At 43.6% G+C, this 14,930-nt stretch overlaps 1 protein-coding gene across 2 annotated transcripts; it reads right to left on the bottom strand.

Moving 5' to 3' along the window:
* Nucleotides 1-1,538: 1,538 nt before the first annotated feature.
* On the bottom strand, nt 1,539-13,684 carry VPS18 (VPS18 core subunit of CORVET and HOPS complexes). 2 transcript variants are annotated; one of them, XM_077260820.1, is made up of 5 exons: nt 13,520-13,684; nt 10,417-10,558; nt 9,896-9,987; nt 5,740-7,595; nt 1,539-4,584 (listed from the first exon to the last, which is right to left on the bottom strand). In XM_077260820.1, the coding sequence occupies exons 1-5, from the start codon at nt 13,605-13,607 to the stop codon at nt 3,856-3,858; spliced, it is 2,907 nt and encodes a 968-aa protein (XP_077116935.1). In that variant the 5' UTR covers nt 13,608-13,684; the 3' UTR covers nt 1,539-3,855. The 2 variants fall into 2 exon arrangements, with proteins under 2 accessions (XP_077116935.1, XP_077116942.1); XM_077260827.1 differs by lacking the exon at nt 13,520-13,684 and adding an exon at nt 10,862-10,960.
* Nucleotides 13,685-14,930: the final 1,246 nt, after the last annotated feature.

Raw genomic sequence — 14,930 nt, 5'->3', positions numbered from 1 at the left:
TGCAGGGCTGTGGCGTCTGTGATGACTGCGAGAACAGAGCTGACGCTAGAGCACAGAAAGGGGAGCAGAAAAGGATAAAACATGGATCTGGCAGAAAAGAAATTTGGGGTTATTTAGGGCTAATATCTTTAACCCATTTACGACCTAAGACATATAGGTATGTCATAGGTTGCCTCCCTCTCTTTGGTGCGGGTTCCAGAGCTGAGCCCGCAGCTTTTCTGGTACATGATAGTCGATCTGATCAGCTGTCATGTGCCCCTAACAGGCGAGGGTGGAATCAAGAGCCACCCGCGAATGTTAATATGTTAAATGCCGCTGTCAATCTCTGACAGCAGTATTTAACTTGTGCAAACCAGAGTGTTATTAGATCCACCAATAGGCACTGCTGTCACTTGACCACGGGGTGCTGATGGGTTGGTATGACAACCCTTGGTCTTGTGATTGTCATTGCTCTCCCTTCTAAAAGTTTAGCCCCATTCAAAATAAAGAAAAAAAAAAAATACATTTGGTATCGCCGAAGTTCCGAAACCCCCAATTTATCAAAATGTAAAAAGAATTAATCCGGTTGGTAAAAGGCAAAAGCAAAAAAAAAACAAAACACCAGAATTACCTTTTCTTTGGTCGCAAATATTGCAATAACGGGTGATCAAAACACTGTATCTACCCCAAAATGGCATCAATAAAAACATAAGCTCAGTGAGCAAAAAATAAGCCCTCAACCGTTCCTGAAAAACGGAGACGCTATGGGTCCTGGCAACATTTATTTTTGTCTTTGCAAAGTTTGTAATTTTTTTAAGCACTTAAATAAAAAAGAACCTGTACATGTTTGGTGTCTGTGAAATCGTAATGACCTGGAGAATCATAATGGCAGGTCAGTTTTAGAATTTAGTGAACATGGTAAAAAAAAACAAAAAAAAACCCAAAGGACAATTGTAGAATTGAACTTTTTTTTTTCTAAAAAGTTATGACTCTGGGAAGAAGGGGAGCACAAAACAAAAACAGAAAAACCCAAGGTGGTAAAGTGATATTCCCATCTCCAAGATCCTATCCAAATATGTAGTTGGTGTAATACTAATAATATTAGCAAATACCTTCAATTAGAAATGTAGTATAGTTCTTCTGATTCGCTATGTCTCTCTATTCAAGTGCAGGCATTGCAGGACCTTAGGTATCCGTGGTTATGACCACTAGAACCTTGCTGTCACTTAATGTGGTCATAACCATGGATACCTAAGGTCCTGCAATGCCTGTACATGAGGAAAAGAGACAAAGCAAATCAGAAGAACTATACAACATTTCTAATTGAAGGTATTTGCTAATATTATTATTACACCTACTACATATTGGGATAGTATCTTGGAGATGGGAATATCCCTCTAAGAATTTATGGCAAAACCGGTAACTGAGTCGGGCTAGCGGACAACCTCTAAAACGAAATGCGTTTACAACATAATACGCAATAAATTAGGATCTTTCACAGTGTAATTGTGAAGCAATAGCAACGATGAAGGTAAGATAGTCAAGTGTTAGATCATAGGTTAACATTTGACATACAGTATTTTATTTTAGGAAATTTCAGCTCAGAGTCATTAACAGAATAGAAGGAAAGAAAAATACTACAGGAAGAAAAATCTACACATCGTATACACAAGCGGATAATACAAAAAGTTGAATGGCGCTCCTTTTCTTCCAATTGTATGGAGCCATTATCTGTTATGTTTGTCAAACAACTGTTCATCCACATGCAATTTATTATGGACGGTAGCACATCCCAGGGTTACATGACGGGATGTCCTACAAGCATCAATCATATCTGCATATACAATGCGATATAACATCAGACTGGCAGAAATAGCTAAAACACGGCAATGATCATTTAACCAATTATCAGCCTGCAAAAATGGACTTTAAAGGGGTTTCCCTAAGAATAAAGTACATTTTAATTAATAGATCTTGAAATTTTAAGTTCCAGAATTGGATGTATTAAAAGAAAATGTTCCTGTGCTGAGAATCTTATAAATGTGCCACTGCTGTGTCTTGCATTTGCTGTGTCCTACCATACAGAACTGCTCCAATCACAGGAGTAAGGCTAAATTCACACCATGCCGATTTAGTGCGGATCCGCAGCGGATTTTTCCGCGCAGAAACGCTGCAGATCCGCACAGTGATTTACAGTACAATGTAAATCAATAGCAAAGAAAAAAAGCTGTGCTAATGGTGCGGAAAAATCCGCATGAAAACCGCTGCGGAACAAAAGAAGTAGCATGCTTCTTCTTTTGTGGGGAACTGCAGCGTTTCTGACCCCTTCCATAATAGAGATCCGCAGGGGTAAAAAACGCAGAAAATCTGCGGCAAATCTGCACCTGCGGTTTCTGCCAGGAGATGCGGATTTTGTGCGGAAAGTTCTGCACCCCAATCCACAACGTGTGCACATAGCCTAAGTGTTTCTGCCACGTCAAAAGTCTTGTGAGCTTATGATAGCTCAAGTCAGTGACATATCAGCTCAGCGGCGATGCAGCTCCTACATCACTGACTTAAAGGGGTATTCCCATTTCCAAGATCCTATTCCAATATGTAGTATGGTTCTTCTGATTTGCTAAGTCGCTTATACTATGCAGGGCATTGAAGTAGCTTAGGTATCCATGATTACGACCATTTATATAGTGACAGTTAGTTAGCCGTTAGAGGTTGTAACCATGGATATATAAGCTACTGAAATGCCCTGCACATGCAGTAAGTGACATAGCAAATCAGAAGAACTATATTACATTTCTTATTGGAGGTATTTGCTAATATTATTACTACTACACCTACTGCATATTGGAATAGGATCTTGGAGATGGAAATACCCCTTTAATTTATGATGAGCTTAGAGGGCTAAAGACAAGGCAAAAACACTCCTGTGATAAAACAGGCAGGGAAATATGTTGCCTTAGAAAGCAGCATCTGCAAGCCCCTCCTTTTTCATCTGTATACTCACTTATCATAAGTGGCCAGGTGTTGTGGTATGTGCGGACCATGAAGTAGATCATCTCTGCGTGATCAGATATGGCAAGTTACAGTGTATAGCAGGGGCACATTTACTAGATTCTCAGCACAAGCACATTCTGTTTTAACACATCCAATTATGGAACTTATTCCACAATCTGATCAAGAAAATGTACTTTGTTCATGGGATGACCCTTTTACAAAAGTCAGTCTCTAAACCTCAGCATTATCCAGTATTTTGTATTAGTTGGGCCAGGTTCAGACGGGCATATTTCACGGTCTGTATAAAGACCACAATGCCTGGACTGACCACAGACTAACATGAGCCTGTAAGTTAGGGTCAGGATACCTGTGATCGATCTAGGCACTGCGATGTGTGAAATACGCCAGCATCTGAACTCGGCCTTAGTTTTAATCCAAGCAAATCAATTAACAGCTACGTGACGGTTACAGGTTAGGATTTTCATCAGCAAAGAGGCCATTTTATTGCATTGTAGTTGTATTATAGAAGTATTAGACAGATCTTTAAAGGAAATTAAAAAAATGCCCTACTCATAAGTGTAAAAAAAATGATATCAATGCAGAAAATCCAAGAAGATCTTCCTGCCAGTCATAAATGAGTGATGATCACACATTACAGCAGCCATCAAAATACAGCTGGCAGTGGTTCGTGTGATTGTAAGGGTATGTGCACACTGTGTTTCTGGATCCAAATAATCCTGCACAAAAACTTGAAGGGTCTGCTCAGTTTTTGTTCTGAAAACTCTGCAAAAAGACTTAGTGTGCAAATACCCTTAAAGAGAAAAAAAATCTTATCAATGGAACGTCAGAAGTTTCTTGATTTCACCCAAACCTTACACATAGATATTAAAGCCAGCTGAGCATCTCTTCTTTATATTGCTGTGGCTCAATGAAAGGTTTGTCAATAGACCGAATCATCAGTTCGCCACAGAAGGGGCACTCCGCTGCAACAAGGTCGTCAATGTCCGCTTTAATTTGTTCACGACTTTTCTGTCCTTTCCCTAGGCTTATACTGTCTTCGTCCTTTGCATGGGAGCGACTTTTGGAAGTCTGGGATGCAGTTACCAGTTTCTTCTGCAGATCTTCCAGCTTCAGTTGCTTATACTGTGGGAGGTTTGGGACAACAGTCTGCATCAGGCAGTCATAGTGGAACATGTGGTTACAAAGAAAGAGATAAAAAGGGCGATTCAAAAGGGGAAAGTCACAGCCAGAACACTTGTCTTGGGGATCTACGGACCCATACTTGTTTCTCATTTCTTGCATGTCTTCCCGTATGCGCTTTGCACTCAGGGTAGCATCTTCCATTTCTTGCTTCAGCTCCTCGATATGCTGGTTGTAAGCTTGCAGGGAGCTGCAAATGGCTTCCTTAAAGTGGTCAATGGTCACAAAGTCTGGAAAGAATGGAAGAATGTCCTCAATTTTCAGGAGGTTACAGCTGGACAGGCAAACCATGGCCTTCTTCACATCCTTCTCTTCTTGAACCACATGACGAGCGATCTTTAACCACAGCTTCTTCTTAAGCTCTTCGTCGTTGGCTGGTAAATCTGCGCAGGACTTGGCAAGATCCACATCAACCTATAAAAATTGGAGAAGAAAGGTAAACTAGTTGTCTTACATGTGATCTTTATAGCTGGCATTTTCCTTAAAGAGGACTTCTCACCAAATTTTTCATGTAAAACTGGACACAGGATGTAAAGGAGTCTGCAGAGAGGAATAAAATATATATTTTTTCTTTTCAGTTAAGCCTCACCATTGCGGAGATATTGCCAATCAAAGTATTTGGCATCTAATGAGTTAACTTTTGTTAAGTCTAAGTGGGTGTTGTCAGAGAGTTTTCACTGGGGGCGTGTACTTGTCCTGTATGATATAAAAGTGAAATTTAAAAAAAAACAAAAAAAACTACATTTTATTCAGCTCTGCAGCTCCTATTATATTGTGTGCTCAATTCAACATGAAAAATCTGCTGAAAGCTCCTCTTTAACCAAGAGAGTCAGGAAATCCCATTTATGTCATAGAAGTCATAAAAATAAAATCATGCAATTTACAACGTGAAAAGTTACTTTGAGGGGGTAGAGGTCAAGCACAGTCCGACTGATTTACTATAGTTTGTATCAGAAATTAGAGCCTTCTCTAGTGGCATTCACTTTTACCCCTCCCTCCCAGCCACCGTCAATCACAGCTCGGCGGCATCTGAGACTGCTAGACCAGGTCCTGAGCTGTGTGACTGGCAGCATCTGTGAGAGAGAGGGGTGAAGGCGAACACCCCAGAGAAGACAAAAAACAGTAACAAAATATGAAGTTGGCCTGCAAAGCAGATTTCACATTATGCACTCCAAAAGCCACAAATGTGAATATCTGTGCAATCTAGCTTTCAAAAGTAAAAAAGAAAAAAGCAGCAAAATCAAGGGAGCTTGGGAATTTTTACAAAGTATTTAACTCAATATATTTCTGAGAAAGTGCCAGGTCCACTTTAATAAGTTAGCGTATTTTCAAATTGCATTTAGGGACATACTCGGTGGTCTTATTTGGGCATACGTCCAACCCCCCCGCGAAACAGTATTCGGAAGTATGTGCCAACTGTAAGGGTGCCGGAAGAGCAAAAGTGCACTCTGACACTCATCATCTTCGGGAGTGTAAGCCCACAGGAGGCGGACACTCAGATGTGAATATTTCTGTAGAAATGTGAGCTATTTTTTTGGTTAATACGAGTACCTCTCACTTAATATATACCTTTAAAGCAAGATCCACCGCCTCTTCATAGAGCTCCATAACTTTGTAGACATGAACACAAGCGCAGTGATGCTCGTGCTCGGCACATAGGCGCAGGGCATATTTCAGGTCGTAATAAATTCTGTTGGGGTTAGTGCCAGCTTTTTCCAGGTATAAAAGGAGAGAATCGGGTAGAAACTGGGCATACAGTGACAGGAGGTAGTTGTGAATGGCCTGCTCGGTTTCCCGAAGCTCGTACACACAGAACTCCATGTACCTGATGGCTTCATTTATCTGTGTGCACGCACTTTGATTGTAATTAACAAGGGCAGGAATTAGGTTTTTTGGGTCAAGTTTTTTGCCCATTTTGACCCAAGCATCCACAACTTTTTTGGGAATGTGCTGCATCAGGACGGGAGAGAATTTGTAAAAGAGGTTTTTGTCTTGGTGCTTAGACAGTACGTTGAGGGCTTCATCATAGTCATCGTTTTGGCAATGATGAGATACTACCCGTTCATAGTCTTCCATTAGAACAGCAAAATAAACCATATGCTCGGTATCTCCATGACTGGCCAAGAGATCGTATATGGATGCCCGGTTATTACTAAGGCATTCCCTATTTATTTTACTACTTAGGAAAGTCCTGAATTCATCCCGTGTCTTCAGATACAAGCTTCTTTTTGAGGAATCACTTTCCAACAATCCAAGGCGATTCAGATACAACTCCGTTAACCAAGTCGTAAGTAACGTGACTTGGATTTTCTCCGAAGACTTAAGGTTGGACAACTTTTTTAAGAGAAACTCCATAAGTGCTTCCTCCTGTTTGGCTTCAATGAATTTAAGCGCTATCTCTTCAAAGTAGTTTTGAGTGAGGGCATAACATTTGGCGCTTTCTTTATATTTCTTTATCTGGAAGCAATGTTCTGCTTCCTTGGCCAACACCGTGTCCATGCATTCTGGGCGATCCTTACAAAACTCTTTGGCCAAGTCAAATTTGCCCATGTTCATGTACATCTTCCAAACGTCTCTAGGTTCTCGTTCAACATGGTACCTGAAGACCGCTCTCTCGGTATGGATCCAGATCTGGCCGATAACTGGATCCTTCACCATCCTTCTCAGTGGGCCAAATTTTTCCGTGAATATGTCTTCAAACACTACCTGACCATTTAAAGTGCAGATGGCCTTTACTCGGTCAGGCAGCAAGAGCAAGAAATGGAACTGTGTAATGACGATGGATATTGGCTTCTCGACAAGAGACGGGTACTCCCACACTTGGACATCAGTCAACACGGAGTCGGGCCTGGTAAAATCCAAATTGCCGTAAAGCACTCCATTTCCCATCATCCAAGCAAACGACATTGGGTAGGTCCGAAGTTTCTGGGTGTAAAAGGCAATTTCACTATAACCAAGGTTGCCAGGGAATTCCTGGATGCTTGGAAGATCATCCATGGTCTGGTTGAAGAGTGGAGTGAAGCCTTGCTGTTCGGCGCCTTCGGTTATCTTGGCAGCGAACTGGAAAAGCCTTTTTCGAGTTGTTGCAATTACACAGTAACGATTTTCATACCCACAATTGATTTCTAGACAGCAAACTGGAGCAGGTCCAGTCTCTTCTTCTAGTGTGTGAAGAAAGCGAAAATACTGATCAGGGTTTGTGCCAAAGAGTCCACCTTCAGTGGTTGAGATCTCTGCCTCAAAGATTTGACCTTGGGCAGTGCCAACGAGTATAGGTCCAGTGGTTGTATCGTTCTTCTGAAACTTGTTCCAGCCGATGCTCTCAATTATGTGGCCTTTCCATCGGGAAAGCGGACGGACTTTCTGGACGTTACGATTGAGATACAGGCATTCGCTGGAGGTCAGAGCGATCACGAGGTGACATCCTAAAATGAATACAAATTGCATCAGAGACAGAAGTTTCAAATAATGTATAAAAATTATAATGTATTGCTGCTTTAAAGCTGGAACAAAATAGTTTTTAGGTTAAGCATGGACTAACAAGCTCCATCAGCAGCTACAGCAGATTTAAAGGGAATCTGTCAAACAGTTGTATCTAATCTGAGAGCAGCATAATGTAGGGACAGAGACCCTAATTCCAGAAATGTGTCACTTACTGAGCTGCTTAGTGTAGTTTTAATAAAATCAGTGGGTTTTTTTCAGCAGGTTATCACAAAGATTACTTTGCCTGCTGCCATGTAGTCAAACCATACCCCCACAACTGATTGGCAACTTTCCGTGTACATTTTGCGTAGGCAGAAAGCAGCCAATCAGTGGTGTGGGCGGGGTTATACAGGACTCCGCATTCTGAGCACTGCTAGATCTGTAGCAGAGAAAACAGTCACTTTGTTAAAACTGCAGCAAACAGCCTAGTAAATTATACATTGCTGGAATCGGGGTCTCTGTCTCTACATTATGATTCTCTCAGATGGGGTAGCAAAACCCTGGTGACAGATTCTCTTGAACAGGAAGCATTATATTTTCCGCAAAGATTACAGAAACCACAACAGAATCCAGCGGTGGTATTTGCGGAAAGATGGATCAGGTAATGTGTAGCCCACAACGTAAGTGTGTTATAATAGAGCCTTACAATTATACATGAAATATATTTCATTACTATGTAAAGTTTCATTTCTGTAAATATGACATTGTAATCATTAATTTTCTGATTATGGCTCTCAGACCAACTTATTGGCTGCATTCACACACTTGTTGCCCAACCTTTCAACCGTGTCAACCTTTAGGGATCTGTCTTTTTTTTTTTTAAACTGTCTGAACTTTTTTTTCCCTCATCAATGGATCAATCTGTTTTTGATGGATCTCCATAGACTTGACTAGCAAAGTCTGATCTGCAAATACAGCTCAGAATAGAGAAAGCATGGAGATAAAAGGAACGGACAACATGGATCCATTACAAAAAGACCCCACTAATCTCATATTGAGGATCTATCCTAAGGATAAGTCATTAATCATTTAATGATCAGCAATTTCAGTTTTCTCCTCACCCTTTTCCCAACAGCCATAACATTGTCTATTTTTCCATTGACAGATGCATGAGGGATTCTTTGCTGTTCTGATTGACACTATTCAATAAACCAGAAAATGGGGTTGTGTGCAAAACATTGTGTGTGCTAAAAATTACCTGGCATCATTAATCTCCAGGTCAATATGACTTCGCGATACCAAACTTGTCAAGTTTTCTTTTTTTTTTTGTACATTTTAGAGGAGATAAAAATGTTCAAAAACCTGTATAAAAAAAGTTTGTGCTTGTCTTGTTCTTTTCGCACCCTGACCTGACGGGATTTTATGGGAATGTACAACATTTTGATTGACTTTTGTTGCATATTTTGGGGAACGTGTAAATAGCAACTCTGGCACTTGATTTTTTTTTTTCTTCTTCCTTTCAAGGTTTATCGTACAGTTTCCAACTTTTTGGGGGGCATAATGATACCAGATATGTTGATTTGATTCATTTCTTTATTTTTGAAGACAGAAAGGGGCTAATTTATTATTTTGGAAAATGGACCTGCGATCATTATTGCAGTATTGAGCAAAATGTAGTTCTCCTATGAAACCCAGCCGGTAGCTAAGCCTCACAGGAGGACCAAGATGGCAGATACAGGAGTCTTTATCAAGCCCCCGGCTGCCATGATAACTCAAGTGATTGCATTACTGGGGGCCGATGGGTGTAATAGCATAATTTAAATGTCGCTGTCAGTGAAGGTTAAATTGCTGTGATCGCAGCAAAACGAGGTCTGGACGTATAGGCCGTTGGGGCCATAGACTGTATGGTGAAGACAGAGCTCACGCTCACTTTGCCGTGCACTTTTTTCGGGAGAGTGTAGGCTGACACTCAGATGTAGGAACAAGTTTGAGCAGAACAGAAAGTTCAAGCATTGTCAATGCAGTAAAACTAGACGTCTTTTGTCAACTACTAAGTCTCCATAAGATTTAAAGGGGTTGTCCACTACTTGGACAAGCCCTCGTCAACTATCAACAGCCTGTGCTCACCTTACAGTTGAAGAAAGAGACTGATTGGCTACAGGGCAAGTGTGACATGATGTCACATAAGCCCCGAGAAAGCCAGCGCCGTCACTGCTGGAGCGGCACCAGAGGAGAACGCAGGATGTTACTTTATAAGGGGGAACACAGCAACAGAGAAGAGGTTGTCAATATTAGCTGTTACCTGTAGGGTCCAAGAACATCTTGTGAACTTTGAAATCATCCTTCCGACCCAGTTCTACTTGATTTGGCTGGTCAGCCTTCACCAAATCGATCCTTCAGGAACAGGGATTACAAAAGAGAAGAAAATGAAATAAGGAAGGAACTATCAGCTGAACTATGTGCGTATTGAGCGACCGTCGCGTCACACCCCACAGGAGGACGGCCTCCATCACACACACCCCACAGGAGGACGGCCTCCATCACACACACCCCACAGGAGGACGGCCTCCATCACACACACCCCACAGGAGGACGGCCTCCATCACACACACCCCACAGGAGGACGGCCTCCATCACCCCCCCCCCACAGGAGGACGGCCTCCATCACACACACCCCACAGGAGGACGGCCTCCATCACACACACCCCACTGGAGGACGGCCTCCATCACACACACCACCGGAGGACGGCCTCCATCACACACACCACAGGAGGACGACCTCCATCACACATAGCACAGTAGGATGCTATCCATCGTACATACCGGAGGATGGTCTCCTTCCCCAGGCTCATGCAGAGCTGACTGCTGCACACCACCAGGCTGTTAATGTTTTCTGGAGGAGTAAAATCAATCCTCTGCTTATTGAATATTGGTGTCTCTTTCTCTAAGCGAGCGTTAACATAACCTGAAAAAGAACAAGAAATAAGATGCACCATTCAGAAATGTGTACAGACCCTTATTGTCAAATTCATTTTACATTAAAATGTCAGCATTAAAGGGTTACTCTGACGTTGTCTTTACTGGATCGCACTAGTCCAGGTGGGAAGGAGGGAGCATTGCTTGAGTGATAGATTGGATGCTCAGCTATTAGGCTGTGTTCCCATGATGAGTTTTTTTGGTGAGCTGTTTACACCGTGTATTTTTGAAAAAAAATGCACAAAACCTATTATGTAATGAGTGCAGAAAATCTGCAACATCAAAAACTTACCCAAAGCTCATCATGGGAACCCAGCCTTACACAGCTGCCTCGAACTGTGCGTTCCTGGTGCTGCACTATGAGGCAGTAACGCTGAAGCTGGCAGGGGTTGTGAGCTGACAGCATTCCCTGCCAGCTTTGGTTCTGTGATTACAAGCTCCATTGGAACGAGCATGTAAGCACTGTGCATGTTCGGTTGCTGCTGCTGGACAGAAGCAGTGGTCAGTCCCCTAGGCAACAAGCTGTAAGCAAAAAATAAAACTGCAATAAATAAATATTATTTACAAGAACAGCCTAACAATACACATCAATGAAGATGGGAAGAAGGAATTGTCTCAAGGGACATTTATGACATATCCATAGCTCACATCTAACGCCAGAACAGCAGAGAGAAGGGAGGTGGCGCTCTCCATTAATTCTCTATGGGATTGCCTGAAAGAGCTGAGTGCAGCGCTCTGCAACTCCATAAGGAATTAATAGAGGGGTGGTGGAGCATGAGCTCCATTCTAGTGGGATAAAAGGACTCATTCTGCCGACTGTGCCGGATCCAGCGGAAAAATGCTTCACCAATCACTTGTTTTCAGCAGACAACCCTCCTTAGACTGGGGTCACACTTGCGCGTGCAATGCGAGAAACTCGTGCGAGTCACTTGCATCAATACCCGTCAGCGGGGCTGCCGCCACTTGGGAACGGAGCGTTCAGCTGCATAGAAAAACATGCAGCCGCACACTCCGGTCCCGAGTGCCGGCGGCTGTACCGGGTATTGATGGGCGAGTTTCTTGCATTGAACTCGCAAGTGTGACCCCAGCCTTAAAATCCTTTTGCTTTGGTATATAAATTGCCCACATCAGCCAACTATTAATGCAAGTCTCCAATAACCATGAGCTTTGCATTCACCAGTCAGAATAATTTTAACAGTTTAAGTGTCCACTCATCTATAGGCACAGGCCACCAACACCAGAGGATGATGTGCCAGAAATGATTATTTATAGGGGAGTATAAAGAATCCTATCAACAAACAGTTTTAAAAAATGATTCTCAAGACAAGGAAAAATAGTGTTTGCACCAAGCAAGGACCGAGATCACACAAACTGTAACACTAGGGTGAACACTCGTTCACTTAACAACCGAGCACACACGTACGCTCCCCTCAGCTGCGCATCAAGGGGTTTTCAATGTTGAGATGGGGATAAGCTGCTGACAGACTACCTTTCGGAATTTTTGGTAGCAAGACGAGCTACTGTGGTCGTCAGGACTGTGGAGTAGGAATCACTATAAAATGTACCGACTCCTAAAATATATAAATTGGGTGCACAAGTACACTGCAGGATGTGCTGTAAATGTTTTCATAAGAATTTGGGAAGTTATGAAATGTACTATAAATGTCTGTTCTTTTAGCTGAGATGAATCTGGTGGCCGTAACACACTATAAAATACGAAAAATATTTGGACTTGAGAGTCCTCAGTGGCTGATACCTCTTAATGGCTAACTGAAAAGATGGTAAATATTTTTCTATCCACTGGCTAACACGGTACCGAGATATACATCTTTCGCGTATAAATACGGTACTTTATGGGCATCTGATACCCATCTTATTTATTATGCATTGCTTCTTTAGCAACTTCATATTTGCAAGAGCTTTACAGACATTATCATCGCTGTCCCCATTAGGGTTCACAATCCACATTTCCTATCAGTATAGCTTTGGAGTGTGGGGGGAAACCCACGCAAACACAGTTTTACAAATTAATTCTCAAGACAAGGCAATGTAGTAAATAGATGTCAGCGATCCTTCACTACACATCCCTAAAGGCAGACACCCCATGTGCACCACCCCGAGTAGCGTCATGATCAACATAACCAAGTATGGAATTCTCACTGCGCGCCCTGCAATCTGACTGTGCCCGTCCACTGCGCGCCCTGCAATCTGACTGTGCCCATCCACTGCGCGCCCTGCAATCTGACTGTGCCCGTCCTCCGCACGCCCCCCAATCTGACTGCGTCCGTCCTCCGCACACCCCACAATCTGACTGCGCCCGTCCTCCACACGCCCCGCAATCTGACTGCTCCCATCCTCCGCACGCCCCCCAATCTGACTGCGTCCGTCCTCCGCACACCCCACAATCTGACTGCGCCCGTCCTCCACACGCCCCGCAATCTGACTGCGCCCGTCCTCCACACGCCCCACAATCCGACTGCGCCCTTCCTCCGCACACCCCAAAATCCGACTGCGCCCGTCCTCCGCACACCCCGCAATCTGACTGCGCCCGTCCTCTGCACACCCCGCAATCTGACTGCGCCCGTCCTCTGCACACCCCGCAATCTGACTGCGCCCGTCCTCTGCACACCCCGCAATCTGACTGCGCCCGTCCTCTGCACACCCCGCAATCTGACTGCGCCCGTCCTCTGCACACCCCGCAATCTGACTGCGCCCGTCCTCTGCACACCCCGCAATCTGACTGTGCCCGTCCTCTGCACACCCCGCAATCTGACTGTGCCCGTCCACTGCACTGGGACCACACACCGTGTCTGTGAGCACACACCCTGGCTATAACCTGCAGTACACACACAGCTGGGGCTGCACCGCCTGCAACAGACAAATCCTCCAGCTATAGCACCTGCAAACCAGCGCGAAAGGCAGCAGCCACATCCTATACCTAGACACCCACCGGACAGAGGGATGCCGGGGCCCCTATTGTGACTCGGGACGTTTACACGGGACAGAGAGTTCTCGTATTCTTCTAGGATGGAGGCCATGGTCGGCACCGAGACTACCGGACAGCCGGACAGCTGAACGAGCCACTTCCGGTGTGTCTCTAAGTCACGTGAATAACTTGTCATCTCACTTAGGCCCTCCCTCCGGAAACGTCACGGTCACGTGGGGTACGCGGCAGCGTAGCATGTGACCTCTCATTTCCGCTCCGTTACATCCAGTCTCAGTCAGTTGTGTTTGGTCTATGAAGGAGAACAGTTCTCAGTAGAGCGGGAGAGTGCGGGCTCCTTACTGTATGAGCTCTGGCCTACGCTGTGGGCTGCAGGGGCCCCTAGCAGGCGGCCATGCCTCTTATTCTCCCAGTAGTGAAGGGTCTGCCGCTGTGGTGGGCAATAACTCTTTCCAAGGGGCCACGAGGGCCCCTGACTGCTGTGGACGGCGAGCTGAGAGTCAGCCATTTTTCCCCGCTGGCCTGTTGTCGCACTCCAGGGTTAATAACTTTTTCCAATAATGTTTGGGACACATTAATGTTCCCGAGGACTCGGTCTTTTCGGAGCGAGCTGTGTTTGTCAGTGGCGACATTTTCTGTCACCTTTTAGTTCAGTTTTTTGGGCAGGAGACTGACACAAGAGCAGTCTGAGGTGGTGTTTTCCTCAGATTTTCTGTGCAGGGCCTGTGCCCCCGAGTGACGGGATAACCCGATTTTGCATGATAATACGATTACGCCCAGTCGATACTGTTTTTCGAAGACACGCTTATAACGAGCTGTACACTTGGGATATGTATAATTTTTAGACCATGTTTTATTACACTTTTTACTGAGGTAAAGTGAAAGGAAACATCAATTTTGGCAGGGTTTTCCATATTTTTTTTTTTTTAGGCATTCACCGTCCATAACAAATAATACAATAGAAAAAACAAGGACAGGGTCCCAAAGTTCAGCTTTGCTTCCACTATACAAGCATGAACAAGGTGTTAGGCCACCAATGCCCTGATCTATCGGATGATCGCAGCTTCTAGTCTCCTATGGACACTATTGAATCAAGTAAAAAAAAATGTTTTTTTTTTTTTAAATATAAATGTTCAAATCATCATCCTTTAAAAAAAAAAAAAAAAAAATCAAATATGCACATATTTGGTATCGCCATGTTCAGAATCGCCTGATCTATCAATATAAAAAACAAAATAATACAGTTGTTAAATGGCGTAGTGGGGAAAAAATCAATACTCCAGAATTACTTTTTTTGGTTGCTGCCATTTTGCAATAAAATCAAAAGATCATATACAGATCAAAATGGTATCTGTAAAAACGTCAGGTCGTTGCGCAAAAAATAAGCTCTCACCCGAACCCAGATCCCGAAAAATGG

The sequence above is a fragment of the Ranitomeya variabilis genome, chromosome 1 (assembly GCF_051348905.1).
Source record: "Ranitomeya variabilis isolate aRanVar5 chromosome 1, aRanVar5.hap1, whole genome shotgun sequence".
Lineage (NCBI taxonomy): Eukaryota > Metazoa > Chordata > Amphibia > Anura > Dendrobatidae > Ranitomeya > Ranitomeya variabilis.
The sequence above is the reverse complement of the archived record's forward strand: the minus strand, read 5'-3'. Positions and strand labels throughout refer to the sequence as shown.